The sequence below is a fragment of the Lissotriton helveticus genome, chromosome 6 (genome assembly GCF_964261635.1).
Source record: "Lissotriton helveticus chromosome 6, aLisHel1.1, whole genome shotgun sequence".
Taxonomy (NCBI): domain Eukaryota; kingdom Metazoa; phylum Chordata; class Amphibia; order Caudata; family Salamandridae; genus Lissotriton; species Lissotriton helveticus.
The window spans coordinates 1,641,493,799-1,641,507,804 of NC_136067.1; the positions used below are offsets into that span (position 1 = coordinate 1,641,493,799).

At 43.3% G+C, this 14,006-nt stretch overlaps 1 protein-coding gene across 2 annotated transcripts in view; it reads right to left on the bottom strand.

Annotated features, from left to right (window-relative positions):
• Positions 1 to 14,006, bottom strand: part of RTN4 (reticulon 4) — a 223,482-nt gene that overhangs the window by 18,651 nt on the left and 190,825 nt on the right. For both annotated transcript variants that reach the window (XM_078649486.1, XM_078649487.1), the window contains 2 exons: positions 12,487 to 12,533; positions 4,412 to 4,470 (listed from right to left, as the gene is read on the bottom strand). In XM_078649486.1, the coding sequence (XP_078505612.1) occupies positions 4,412 to 4,470; positions 12,487 to 12,533 (106 nt within the window). The remainder of the gene's footprint in view (positions 1 to 4,411; positions 4,471 to 12,486; positions 12,534 to 14,006) is intronic.

Consider the following 14,006-nt stretch of genomic DNA (forward strand, 5'->3'; position numbering starts at 1 on the left):
ACTACGCAAATGTAGTCTACCTGGGTGCGCCATTGGGAACGATTAGGAAACTGCAGATAGCACAGAACTGTGCAGTTCGTCCACTGACGGGTATCCCTAGGCGTAAGTCAGTTAAACTAGCCCTCAGATGACTTCATTGGCTACCCGTTGCAGATAGGGTCAGGTTCAAAGCACTATGTATTGTTCATAAGTGCATCTCAGGTAAAGGGCCAGCTTTGCTTCAGCCTCTGGTGCAGTTATATGACGCCAAGAGGATTCTGAGATCTAGCAATAAACAACTGCTGTCAGTTCTAAAGGTCAAACGGTCTCGGACCGGAGGACGGTTGTTCTCCTACAACGTAGCTAGGCTTTGGAATCGGCTTCCTGACTTAATTTGCCTTGAAGATGACCATCTTAGGTTCAGGAAACAGCTGAAGACCTATCTTTTTGCCTGATCTTTATTGATTGAGTGTAATGACCGTATGCACTGGGATGCCCTTTGGGTACCCATGCGCTATATAAGTGCGTATTAATTCATTCATTTATTGTGTGTGCCCATACATGTGCCCAAGACTAATAAATTAAATGCTACTAGTGAGTCTGCAGCACCGTCTGAGCCACCCACATAAGTAGCCCTTTAAAACTACACACAGGCTGAAGTGGCAAGCCTGAGACATGTTTAAACTGCCATTTCGATGTGGTAAAGTAAGCCCTTTTCCACGCCCAAACCTTCCTTTTTGATGCATTTAGGTCACCCGTATGGTAGGCACTGGACAGCCCAGAGAGCAGGGTGCAATGTATTTAAAAAGCAGGACATGTACTTTTAAGATTTGTATCTCCTGGTAGTGAAAAACTCAAATTTGTTTTTCAGTACTGCAAGGCTTACCTTTCCCATAGGATAACATTGCAATTGCCGGATTACATTTTATAAGCGTAATTTCCAAATGAGAATAAGTAACCAGTTCATGTTTGGTGTCTCAGGAATCACAATTCAAAATCCTAACTTATGGTGAAGTCGGATTTTAAATTGGAATTCTGAAAATTCCACTTTTAGAAAATTGGCATTTTCTGGTCTTAGTCATTTAGTGGCTGTAGCCTGTCTCTGGTCACATAGCTGGGTGTAGTTGACAGCTGGGCTTTGTGTTTACTGGATGGGCCATCAATGGCAGGGTGGGTGAGAGGAGCTGGGCACAGCCCCACTTACACTTGAATAGGCTGTGTAGTGTCTCTACCCCCTGAAGTTAGTATAAAGCCACAGCCAGGACGGCAGGACATCTTTGAACTTCAAAAGCATGCCTCTAGAAACCTCTTCCCTACTGCAATAGACACAAATGTGTATAAATGTTGGACCTTAGACACCACCACTTCAGTACACTTCTAGCTCTGTGGATACTCTGCCAAGGAGGAGGACTGTTGTACTCCTACAAGGACTGCCACTCTGCTGCTCTAAAGGGACTGCGGGACTGCTGACCTGCTGTGTTGACCTGATGCCTTAATGCCTGGGGGAAAAAAGCTGACCTGCAGCTTCTTCTTGGACCCAGGACCCCAGAATGACTTTAAGGGCTATTATGCTGGCCTCCTGTTCTGAGCCTCAAAGACATTAAAAAAAACTCCATCAACTCTCTCGGACCCAGCTGCAGCAAGTTTGACCACCAAGTGGTGCCCCTCAGGTCCTGGACTGGCCGTGTGGTTCAGAGAGCTTAAATCAAGCTTTTGTGCTTTTTGCAACCATGAACAGGCCTGTTCGCACAGGGACTGCGCCGCTTGCAGCGAACATCAGCACGAGCCACCACCAGTCAGTCTCTTCATATTGCAGCATTCACCTCCGGCAGGAGAGAATCAACACGAAGAACCAGCCCGCCCGACACCCTGTGTGTTTGCAGCACGCCGACAGTCTCCCACGATGCTCTCCTTGCGACCCTCTCCAACACAAAAGGGACTCATGGCACAAAACTTGAGAAGGTAAAATTTCAGGGAAACTAACCTGGGCCATTATCTGATCTGCGCGCCATCGCGGTCGGTCTGAACTTTTGACTTTCACCCAGTCCAGCATGTCCAGATAGCCACAGTTGGCACTTTATGCTTTTAGGCACTATTATTCACTGTATTCTTTATAAATTCATAACTCTGGTTCTACTGATTGGATTTTTGTTGTTTTGGTCTTCTTTTATTTATTACATTTTGCTCCATTCTATTAACCTAGTGTGGGATCTTGTTGTGTGCTTTCACTGTTTGAAGTGTTGCACAAATAATTTACACATTGCCTCCAAGGTAATTAAGCCTGCCTGCTCTGTGCCAAAATACCAGGGGGCTGAGCACACGTTAATATGAGGTTTACTTAGTCTTACCCTGACAAAGCATGTGGTTGCTGCTTGACCAGAGCTCCCACCCCAATCAACCAGTAACCCAATTCCTCACAAGGATTACATCTGTAAAATAGAAATTGGAGGAAATACAAAAGAAGGGCCTGACACTGCAGACACATCATAGGAAGCAGATCTTAAATAAGTCAGATGCTGCCTTTTAAACAGCAGAAAACTCATACCCTCAAGGAAAAGGGGAGGTGCTCTTTCGTCTATCAGCAACTCTCAGTTTCTTCTGCCTAAAAGTTAAACTTTGTTACCGTTGGCCATGTGTGTTGTGAATAACACTCCTCATGATCACAACAGAAAAAAAAAAAGCTTACTTTGGACAGAAACCACTAGATCCACGGGTCTTCGATATATAAATTTAAGGTAATTGCAGAACATGAACCAAGTCTAGCAAAGATACCACCACGTCACATCTAATTCTATTTTCACAATAGTGTTACAATGTGATAGGTCAGCAAGATAGTAATAAAACAATATTTGTAAGATTCTTGTTGGAAAAACATGCTTCAGAACTATTCTTTATCTGAAATTATTCAAAAACTTTATCAAGGAACTCATTCCAGAATGCTGGCTCAGCACCAAGTCACTATTTGTAGTCAAAAGGGATATTTGCCCTGTGAAGAATGCTTTTATTCCATACGTCATTAGAGCCTTCACACAGACGATACATCAGGTTCTAAGTAAGGTCTCTACCTAAGTTCAAGGTATTATCATTCGGCCCGATTCAGCCTACAAATTAATTCTTCAAGTTACATGAAAGTGGGGATTGTTTATCTCTAAAATCAGTGCATCTTTATCTTTGCACATCTGGATGACTGGCACATTAGGTCAAGCACCTAAAAGGGACACTACAATTATTCGAAACTCAGCATCTCTTATGTATTTTCTGAGACGCTCAGAGAATTGGGAAGATTCTAGACTGGTCTTGCCAAATAGGATAGCCTTCTTGGGAGCCTTTTCTTCTACAGAGACAGGAAAAGTGTTCCATTTTGTTTGATGGTGAGAATTTGATAGGCAGGAGGGCTGCTGAAGTTTTCGGATTCTGAATACCAGACTTTATTTGGCACTGCTTCAGTGCTTCCGGAATGTCTTTGCCATCAATGAAACCAATCAAGAGGAAACTGGTGAGACCGGAAAAGTTATGACTCAAAGTTTAGGACATTTGTTAGGATGAAGTTTTCAAAAGAAACCCTGTTCGAGAGGCAAAATGTGCAAATAACCATCAGAGGCTGGAAGTTTATTTACAAGAAACTACGTTTCAGATGTCCTGTTCTCCAACAGAAGAGGCTGAATTAAAATGATGGATGACAGAACAGCTTTCCTTAGACAACACAACTACAATGTACTATAACAAGAGACAGGAAGACATCAAACTCCCGTCATTGGGTTTTGAGAAAAGGATTGTTAGCAAGGGTTGATGTATTTGCTACAATAGAAGTCACACAAGAAATTAGTTACTTACCTGTTATTTCAGTTCTCCAACATTGATATGTTTCATACATTCACATGCTTGAAATCATTCCGCCTGGTCAGGCTGGGAATCCCCGGTACATTAAAATTGCAATGTACAGTGTAAAATATACAGTATATAGTGAAAAAGGGTCATAGGTCTGAAACATAGTATGTTTAGCAACCCATCCACCTCATTTGAAAGAACCCAAACTTCAGTCAATGAGGTAGAAGCTTAAGCTCTCCTACTTCCCCTAGAGGTCACCATAACTCAGATTTCTACTGTATGTCGTGTGTGAGCAGTGGCGGCTCGCATAGGGCGTGCTGCAGGGCAGTAAAATCGGACATACGACGGAACGGAGGAACGTTCATCTGCATGTCCGAGTTTACTACCCCCTCACCCCGCCTTTCCCCACCGCACAGCCCTGCAGCATGCCCTATGCGGGCCACCACTGTGTGTGAGGGAGACCTCTGTTAAAGCTCTGCTCTAACCTTTCAGTGAATCTAAAATGGTTTCCATTTTGTTCTGCCTTGGGTTTGAACCAGCCCCATTTTCAGCACCACATACAAGAAAGATGGTCTGTGTGAATTTGTCCAAGGTCAATACTTACTTAGCAACAACATCTTTAACATTCCTGTTTACAAGTCCTAGGTAGTGATCAATTTGAGTCTGAAACAAAAAGAAAAGAATCAGAACCAATACAAATGTAACATGCCACGAACGAGCCCAACACCAGATGGCAGGATTTAGCAAAGAATGTATATCCTGTTTTGATGAGGCCGCAAAATTGAATTTCAATAGCATAATGACAGCTCCAAACTTTCTGCAAAGCCTTAATTAACACTGCCTGGGATACTAGGATTATGCGGTATGGGCAGCAAATTGTGTGGCCAGTTTCCCTATGTTAGGCGGTAAAAAAACGCAGGTTATGGAGCATATGTTATATCATTTTTATCTATTTGAGAATAACTCAATTTTAGGTGAAATATAAACATTCTGCAGATGTGACATACAGTAAATCCATAATGATAAAATAAACTCAGTAACCACAGAATTCCCCAAATCCACTGACCCTCACCACTGGTCATTGTTTTATTAACAATTTATTCAAGAAAAGTAAACTAAGCCTAAAATCTAATTCCCATCAGTGCCCATTGTGAGCTGATCATTGAAGAAAACTGCTTTTTCAAGCTAACTACCAAAAAATAAACATGCAACATAAAAAAACAAATTGGCAACGTGTTGTATAATCCCCTATATTGCCATCTCGGCATTTTCAAACCAGTGGATTTTGATGGCACCAGAACCCCTTAATGGCCATATGCAATACTGGATCATATTACATAGCCACCCGTATGTACGTCATACCATATGGGGTAAAACGGGCATTAAAACCACATTTTCTGTGCAATCCAAATACTAAGACATTGGTAAAATCATTAATCTTAACTAAGAAACTTCAAGGAAAAAAATGAAATTGTTTTTATGGAATCAAATGTAGTCAGTAAGATCTATGAATGGAATCAATCAGACAACCAGTTGGAAACTAGTACCAATAACACATTGACGGATTGCTCGGACAACTGTTCGAAAGTTTTGAAATGTGCGTCTTACGAGCCTTCACGTTTATTCAGCAATGGAGGAAAAATACGTAACTGGAGTTTTGAGTGTTTAACACAATTCACAGCATTGACATTTAATTTAGGCTGTTTCACCAAACAATATCTATATTGACACTGTAGAGAGTAACATAAAACAAAATCTCATACTTCGTACCAATTTGTGCTTTGGCAGGGATAATGAAACAAGGCAACGGAGTCAATGAAATGTACGTGAACTATGTAAATTATGCTTTTCTAAGCATATTAAACTTAAAGAGATCCTCAACAAATGAAAGTTCACAGATCTTCTTGATCAACATTTTAAATTTATACAGGGAATCTAAGGATCTCCATATACTTGAGATCCCCGATCTATTGACAATTCTGACATTTTTGACAAGAAGGAGCGGTTACTTTTCTCGTGCCTACCTTAGTCTAGAGAATTGGCTTAAAAGTATCTATCCAGTGGAGCTCTACGTGATCTAAAACAGTTTAATAAACAGAGTCCAGTGAATAGGCCATCTGTATCAAGGCAAGCTCTAGTCTCAACCGGCTGAGCGTATAAAAGTAGGAAGACAAAAAAATATGTTTAAGGCATTTGCCAAAAGGTTTACTCAGCAAGACACTTCCACGGTCATCAAACTAAAGGGACATGTCTGAAACTGAACACAGGAAATACTGCTAGGATAGATTTGGCAGTCGAGCTCCGTACACTAAAATATGATTTTCTTAATAAGTGTTGAAGGTAGATGGATTTATTTTGAGGTTGTGCCTACTAGACAACACGGCTGTCTGGTTGCCTAACCCTTAATTTGGGCTTGCCAAGAACACAGTGTCATGCAGCAAACCCACTGCTCGCCATTGGTTGGCTTTTTGGTAATTCAATACCTGCCTTGTTATTTGATGGCTTACTTTGTCCATCTTTTGTCTGTCCTTCCCCATGAACATTGACAAATGCACTTCATCCATCCACAGCTCAACTTTAGGGAATTACTTATTTCTTTCGTCTTAAGCTCCCCCCTCCCAGACTACATGGGGTTTCCAGCCATCTCCTTAGTGTGCTTGTCACCCCCTTGCACTTATAGTGTTTCTCTTTTGTCTGTGTTGCTCCCCATCTGCTCTGTGATACGTTCACCTTTGTTGCTTTAACATCAGTGTTTCTTCCCCCAGCCTCCCTTTGCTCTCTCGCACGAGTTTGCTTTTGCCCCCTCACTCCACATTGCTCTTGTGATCAGTTTGCTTTTCTCCTAAGCCATTCGTGTCCACCATGTTATTTACCCCACCTGCTTAAAAAGAAGTAACAAAAAAAAAAAACACATTTTTTCGCATTTTCTTTATATACCCATCCAACTCAGATCTGTAAACAAAAGAAAAAAGTACTTGTGTCTTTTAGATGGCACATATGCATGGTGTGCATGCCAACAAAATGTGCAGGAAGTTGTGTCAGGATTTTTTTTTTAATTCTTCTTTAGCCTTGCTGCACTTACAGCATCAGTAAAAAGAAACTAAGACAAGACCCACTGGCATAACCAATGCTTGTAATTACAGCCTGCTATGTTTTAGCTTACTGCACTCCTAGGTAGTTCTATATGGTGACAGTGTCTAATTTAGAGCTTTCCATCATCCAGTTGAAGTTCTATGTCAGGATTAGAGGCGAGGATTATGCTGTTCTTTCTGTTATTCAAACAGCAGCTATGATAAACACAATAACAAAACTTCATTTCCTATGAACCACTGGGAAAGAGAAGAATTCCAGTCCAACCAATCCATTGGAAGAGTCACTCATATCCCCCTGGAGACTCTCCTGCCTCCTCTTTCTATGCGGCTCCAGGAGCCGATAGTCAAGTGCTTGTGTTGCCTAGGCATTGATGATTTGTGCCTGTTGCGTGAGGTTTATACTGTTTTTTTGCCCTGTCCAAGGCGTGCTTAATGCGGTACTCATTATTTCATTTTCAGGTTGCGGCCACGAGAATGATTCAACGCTCCCTTGCGGCCGCGGTTATCCATTTACCTCACCGGCGCTCTGGGGCTGGCGCACAGTGCTAGAGGGTGCCTGCCACCAATGATATGAGTCTACACTCGCATATGCACCTCTGCCTCTAGTGGTCAGAGCACGTTGAGGGGACCTCCTTTGGAGCCCGTTTCTACGTTCCCCTCCATGGAGTGCTGCTTAAGTGTGCCCTGGCCACCTAGAGTAAGAGCCCACACGTGAGGTCAGTATTGTTGCACTGAAAAAGCGCTATCTTTGGGGGACAACCCAAGTGCTTTCCTGATGAGGTGGAAGCTGTGTAAAGATAATTTGGGTATGTGGTGTCCAAGACTAGTATTGCTTGGCTGTCTAGCTAGGATAATCCCCCATTTTAAATCTATGTAGGTTTTCCATATTATCTGGGTCTCCCAAGTTGTCAATTGCCCTCCTTCATTATGCAGGAGTTTGAAGACTCATATCTGGAAGGAGTCTATTTCCTATTTCTCCACTACCAACAAGTTGTGCGAGGCCCTGGATGCCTCTATTCACAGAACATTGCCGGATGCGGTGGTGCCATTGGAGCCGAAGCTCTTAGAGATGGCAGAGTCATGCGTAAAACCCCTCTCTCCAAGGGAAGACCCTATGGACCATTGTTGCCCATACCTCCGGGGCAGCCAGACAACGACATGCCAGTCCGCACATGACCCTAGAGTTGGTTTGGATGCCTTCACCAGTCTAAAGAAAGCCTTCATATGCCTGACTCCACAAGCTCCCTCCTCTCTCCTTCCTCCACCTCCTTCAGGAGCCTTAACAGAGTTTGAACCTAGAGACATTGACAATTCCCCCCTCCCTTTCACCAGACAGGCACAAGTCTGTGGCATGGTGGGGAGGTGAGCTGGGAGGTATTACCCCACATCCCCTTCCTCTGTCGGAACTCTGTGACTAGGATTCAGATATGCTAGAACCGAATATCTCCTACACCCTCACTCCTCAGACTGGGCCCCAGCAGAAAAAGTCACCATATACATTGCTGGCAGACCAGAGGAAACTCCTGGATAAGGAAGAACACAGCTGTCTCGGGGCAGAATGTTCCAGTCCATCGCTGGGCAGTAAAGTGACTAGAATGCGTACTTAGCTGATGATCCTGATATACCAACCACATCATCTGTTCCTCCACTTCCAATGGAAATCCCAAATGTTCAAGTTCACAACTCTTTTTGGCTTATCCTTCGAACGATGGTGTTTCACCAAGGTTTTCAAACTGGTGGTGGAGCATCTCAGGGCTGCAGGCATCCGCATGATCGTGCATCTCAACAACATTCTCCTCATGGATCAATGTCCACGAACATTGTTGGTCCATCTGCATGGGACGGTCGAGCTCCTTCAGTCTCTAGGGGTTATTATCAACGGACAAAAATCCATCTTAAACACAGCTCAAACTATCACATTCTTGGATTTCATGGTAGACTCGTCAAATCTACATTGAGTATTCCCTCCAGGAAGATTTACAACGTCCGCCACGTGATTCACAGAACCCTGGCCAAACAGACGTCACTCAGGCAACTTGCGAGGATAGCAGAGCTTCTTTTCTAATCTATACAAGCCATGTTTCCAGGGGTCCTACACTATTGCGCTCTACATCGTCAAAAGACCCTTCATCTCCATAGAGGGCTCAGCGGGTTCTCCTCTTGGAAGCTGCTAAGCACAAACTTCGTTGGTGGCTCTCCCATATGGAAACTTGGAACGGGCGAGTTTTTTTGGGTTACCATCCAGATCTGGTAATAGAGTTGGATGCCAGAGGTACGGGTTCGGGGCACGATGTGGCAACTTTGTCCTGAAGCAGACCCACTACCTCCAGTGGCAGTCCTTGCACATCAATTGCCTCAAATTATTGGCTGGCTCATTTGCGGTGAAATGTTGGACCAAGGACAAAGCGCAGTGTTGTGTCCTCTTAAAGATGGACAGCATAGCGGTGATCCGGTATATCAACCACCTGGGTGGAACGAGATCCAAGGCTCTCTTGAACTAAGCTCAGAGCTTCTGGGAATATTGTCTTGAGAATCACATTTCAGTGACAGCCGAACATATCCTAGGCTCAGCCAACCAGTTGGCAGATTGGCAGTCTTACCATCTGAGAGACACGAGTCTCTGGAAGTTAGACCCAACAGATTTCCAGGCACTGTCGAACAGGTGGGGCCTGTTCACAGTGGACCTCTTCATGTCCCATCTGGATTATCAGCTTCCCCGGTATTACAGCTGGAGAGCGTACCCACATGCAGTAGCGACATATGCTTTTCTGCAGGACTGGACAATGGAGGCAGGTTATACGTTTCTTCTGTTCTCCATGATCATGAGGCTGGCAGCTCACGTTCGAAGACAACAGGCGGAGCTGGTGGTGATAACCCCGGTTTGGAGATCTCAAGTTCGGTTTCTAGTTGTGATGAAACTTTCTTGGGACCCTCGACACCTAATTCTAAAGGGCACTCTACATTTTATGGCCTGGAGGATTACAGGGCAAGATGACGGGTCCTGGGCCTTTCGAGAGAAGCTGCAAACCTAGTTTTCAGAGCTTGAGCAGATAATACCATCAAGTGATAAAGATCGGCCAGGTCTCGTTGGATGGGCTGGTGTCAGCAGATATGTTTGGACTCCTGTGGGGACAGACATTGACCACATTCTGAATATTTTGGCTTCTCTGGCCACAGAAGGCAAAGGCTATAGATCGGTCAACCGCTTTCATTCGGCGATAATCTGCAGGACATGCAGACATTGCTAGTCACCCAGTGGGGGGTGGGGACACATCCATTGGTCTGCAAGTTACTCGGAGGGATTTCAAGAAATCACTGCACTTCTAGGAAGGAGTTATCAGCAAAGCTGGTGACTTTGCCATGCCTTGTTTCTTTCCAGCGAGTTTGGCGTCAGGGCTTTGAATGTTACAGGAAGACCCTTCACTCTAGAGGGGGTTACTTTCCATATATCCAGAAGAAGCAAATGTAATTCCCGCATTGCTGCATATCCGGCTTCTGCAGATTCCCTCAAGTTATGATTTGTTCGGTGCCTGAAAGCTTACAAGGCAAGACTGAAGACATCTGCCCACCTGGGGAATATCAACTCCTTATTGCCATTAAAAAAAACACAAAGAGGTGTCCTCTCCTACTATGCAAGAGATTGATATCTACACCAAGATGTTTGGGGCTCATTCTACCTGAGGGGCTATGGCCTCTAAAGCTTTTTGCCCTTGGGTTGCTTCTGGAGAATATCTTCAACGCCACAGACTGGTTTACTGGTACCACTTTTAAGAGATTCTATTTCAAACCAGTCTCATCAATTACAGCTTTTTGGTGGCTAAGCTTTGAATTAGCATAATGCTTGGCTTCAGTGGGGACACAAAATGAAACATTTTCTAGCTAACAGAAAGTTTCATGTCTATCAAGAACACAGAGGCGAGGAATAGCCCGCCCAGTGCTCGATTATTATGGCCCCACCTGATTAAAGGATTGACTTCTGATGTTCTGAGTAGGCATTTATTTATTTCACTCTATTTTGGTTTATGGTTATGCCAATTATTACTAGAATGATGATCGCTGGTCGCTCTGTTCGATCTTCAGCTTTGGATTATGCTATTGTTCTATTCTTTCAAGAACTTCGTGAAAGTTAACATGAATCTGTTTGTTTCAGGAGCAGAGCTGTCTACACAAGATTAAAGCACTTCAACATGGGCTTTTGTCGCAGGACAAAAGAGGAGGCAAGAGAGTCTACAGGGGGGATATGATGAGTGACCCTGCCTGGATTGGTTGGCCTGGAATTCTTCTCTTTCCCAGTGGATCATTGGAAATTAAGTTTTCTTACTGTGTTTCACATGGCTGCTGTTTGAATAAAGTGAAGAAAGGACAGCATAATCCTCGCCTCCTTGTCCTTACTAAAATTGAAACTTTTCATTACAATAGCTAGGACATTTTTCATTACACCTTTAATGACTGAATGTGATTATTTTAGTTTAACTAACCAGTAGATCATATTATTGAAATGGTCCACTCTGCTCAGGCATCTTTGTAGGCCTATTGGTGTCCTGATGTAGGCGGGATGTACTAAGCACCAAACTATGGAAGAAATTTTATGCTCTCATGTAACGTAGCAGTATGTAATCTAACACGACCTGAAGCCAGCACGAATTCCTGCTTCAGTCTACCATCTGCTCTTGATCAGAACATTGTATCTGAATCATCAGATTATATGCGAGCACTCCCAACCTGTGATTGAGACATCTATGTTTATGGTCACATGTAGCAGTGGATTGAAGGGGTATGGGAGCTTCTGGTGGACAGGTCAAGCAATGCACATTTACCACCACTCAGCTTGTGCAAAACTCTGGGCTCTACCAACACCAGATATTCTGACTGGCTGTGCAGGGCTAACAGGAGAAGCAAAGGCACACTAATAAACTGTATTTTTCCCTTGCTTTAACTTCTCAGGTGAACTGCCAACATTTGCTACTAAATATTCAACAACAATTAATTACCTGGACAATACAACCTATAACAACCCGGTTTACATTCTGGTAATATTTGGAGTGACGACACTGGTACACATTGATCTGGCCGCAGCATTTACCGTGTCCCGGCTCGTAGTCCGGACATTAGAATATTTATTTTTCCCAATACTTTTGGGATGCATGAAGAAACGCAGCTTACAGCATGGCTGCCAATTTTATGGTGATGCTGTAATGCTCGATTTATTCAAGATAAATGCCAGCAAGAAAAGAATGGTTGAATGAGGATCCGATCTGCACCTAACAATGACAGCTACTGCCCTGGTGTTATAAATCAAGTTATGTTAAGGTTGTTTGCAAGGCTAAATAATCACTCGATAGACCAAATAAAGGTATTTGATTAAGATTAAAGTGAGGTGTTGTGGTACTACGCAGCTTAACATGAGGGATTGTGACGTTATGTTATAGGCATGACAGTCATGGCCTTTTGGTTTTCTTCCTATTTTTTTTAAGCGTCCATCGGCTAATACACTAAAGAACAGTAGATTAAGGAGAGTGGATCTGCACAGAATAAATCAGGAGAGAAAACAGAAAAATTACGAAAAGTTGTGAGAAAGGGATCTTACCTGATGTCTTTCATAAATAACTGGAACACTGAACAGTGAAATCAGGGCTGAAAAAAACAACGCATGGTTAAAATATGTGCTGCATCACACACATTCTTAAATATTTCACTATGCAGGATTTTATTTCTGGCTCATATCAAGTGATAACAACCGAGATTAAATGCGATTATGTGCCTATTCCTCAAATACACAGACTTGCAACATGTATAAAAAGCATTTATGTTCAAATAATTAAAGAGTAAATAGTAATGAAGGCAACGACCTACACAGACAAAAAGAGTGCTCAAAGGGGATGGGGTGTTTCCAGGGTATCCCAATTAGGAGTTAGGGGGTCATAAAACAGCACATTTTATTATTCACAACTTGTGGCAATAACCCCATCCTCCTGTGGATATTACTGAAAATGGCACCAAATCTAAATATAGTGAGGCGATTGCAAACTAAGGCCCGAGAACTATACGCACCTGATCACAGCTTCTACGCGCTTTCTGACCACATTTCATTAGCGACTGTTAAACATAACATGATATTTCAAATTGTTGAAATCTTTATTGATAAAGGGTGGATCACATTCATAAAGTATGAATGGAGCTCAGTGGGTCACTAACGGAAATTGCCCTGAGGGTGCAATGGGCGTTTGCGTTGCTGTATGACCTCTTCTATATCATGGGAACACACATTTTGTGCCAGCTTCATCACATGGGGGTCTTTTGTCATTTGGGAGTTGCCTCACGCAAACAGAGGGAAGCTTTTGCCATTAGGCATGCAACGTATTACAGACCGAGGTATTATGGCAAAAAGCCCCATGAGGTGCACAGAGTATGTCACAGAGGTGGTGGCACAGTTTGTGCCCCTCCCGCCCCCCCAGTTTCCCATCGAGGGTACTCCGTTGGAGTGAACTGTAGGGTTTCCATGTACGCCCTGTGTATCCCCTGCAGGCTGTTGTAGTAACAGATAAAAACTGCCCATGGGGGCATCACTATTACCCTCCACAGGGTCTCCAGTTAAAACTGGAGCTGCAGTTTCAAATCTGAGCCCTGCCTTTCACCAATGCATTCTTTCTTCGCAGTGCAGGCACAAACGTCTACAGTTCCAGTCTATAATAACGACACCGAATGTGTGTGTAATCAGGTGCACTGCCCCATTTGCACCTAGATGCGTGTGCGCAATTACACAAACCGGAACAATGTGCCCGATGTGTAATTTGGGCAAAGGAATTAAAAAAAATGTTTTGCCCAAGAAGGCCTTGGCTCCAAACATGGAAACTGGAGAGTCAATCCAAAAGTTGGGGAGCAACCAATCATAGAAAAGTGGAAGTTAAAAATAACAAGCACAAATAAACTAAAATCATTTTAGGCATCACAATTGTTTTTTTAAAAAAAGGTGGTTATTTAAACCCGGGTCTTTAGAATTATGACAACTACTAACTCAATTGACCATTCTCCCCCTCGCTCTCAGCATACCCTTTAATCCCTGGTTTGCTTCTGCTGCTGATCAACTCAACTTGTGTTCTCATGATC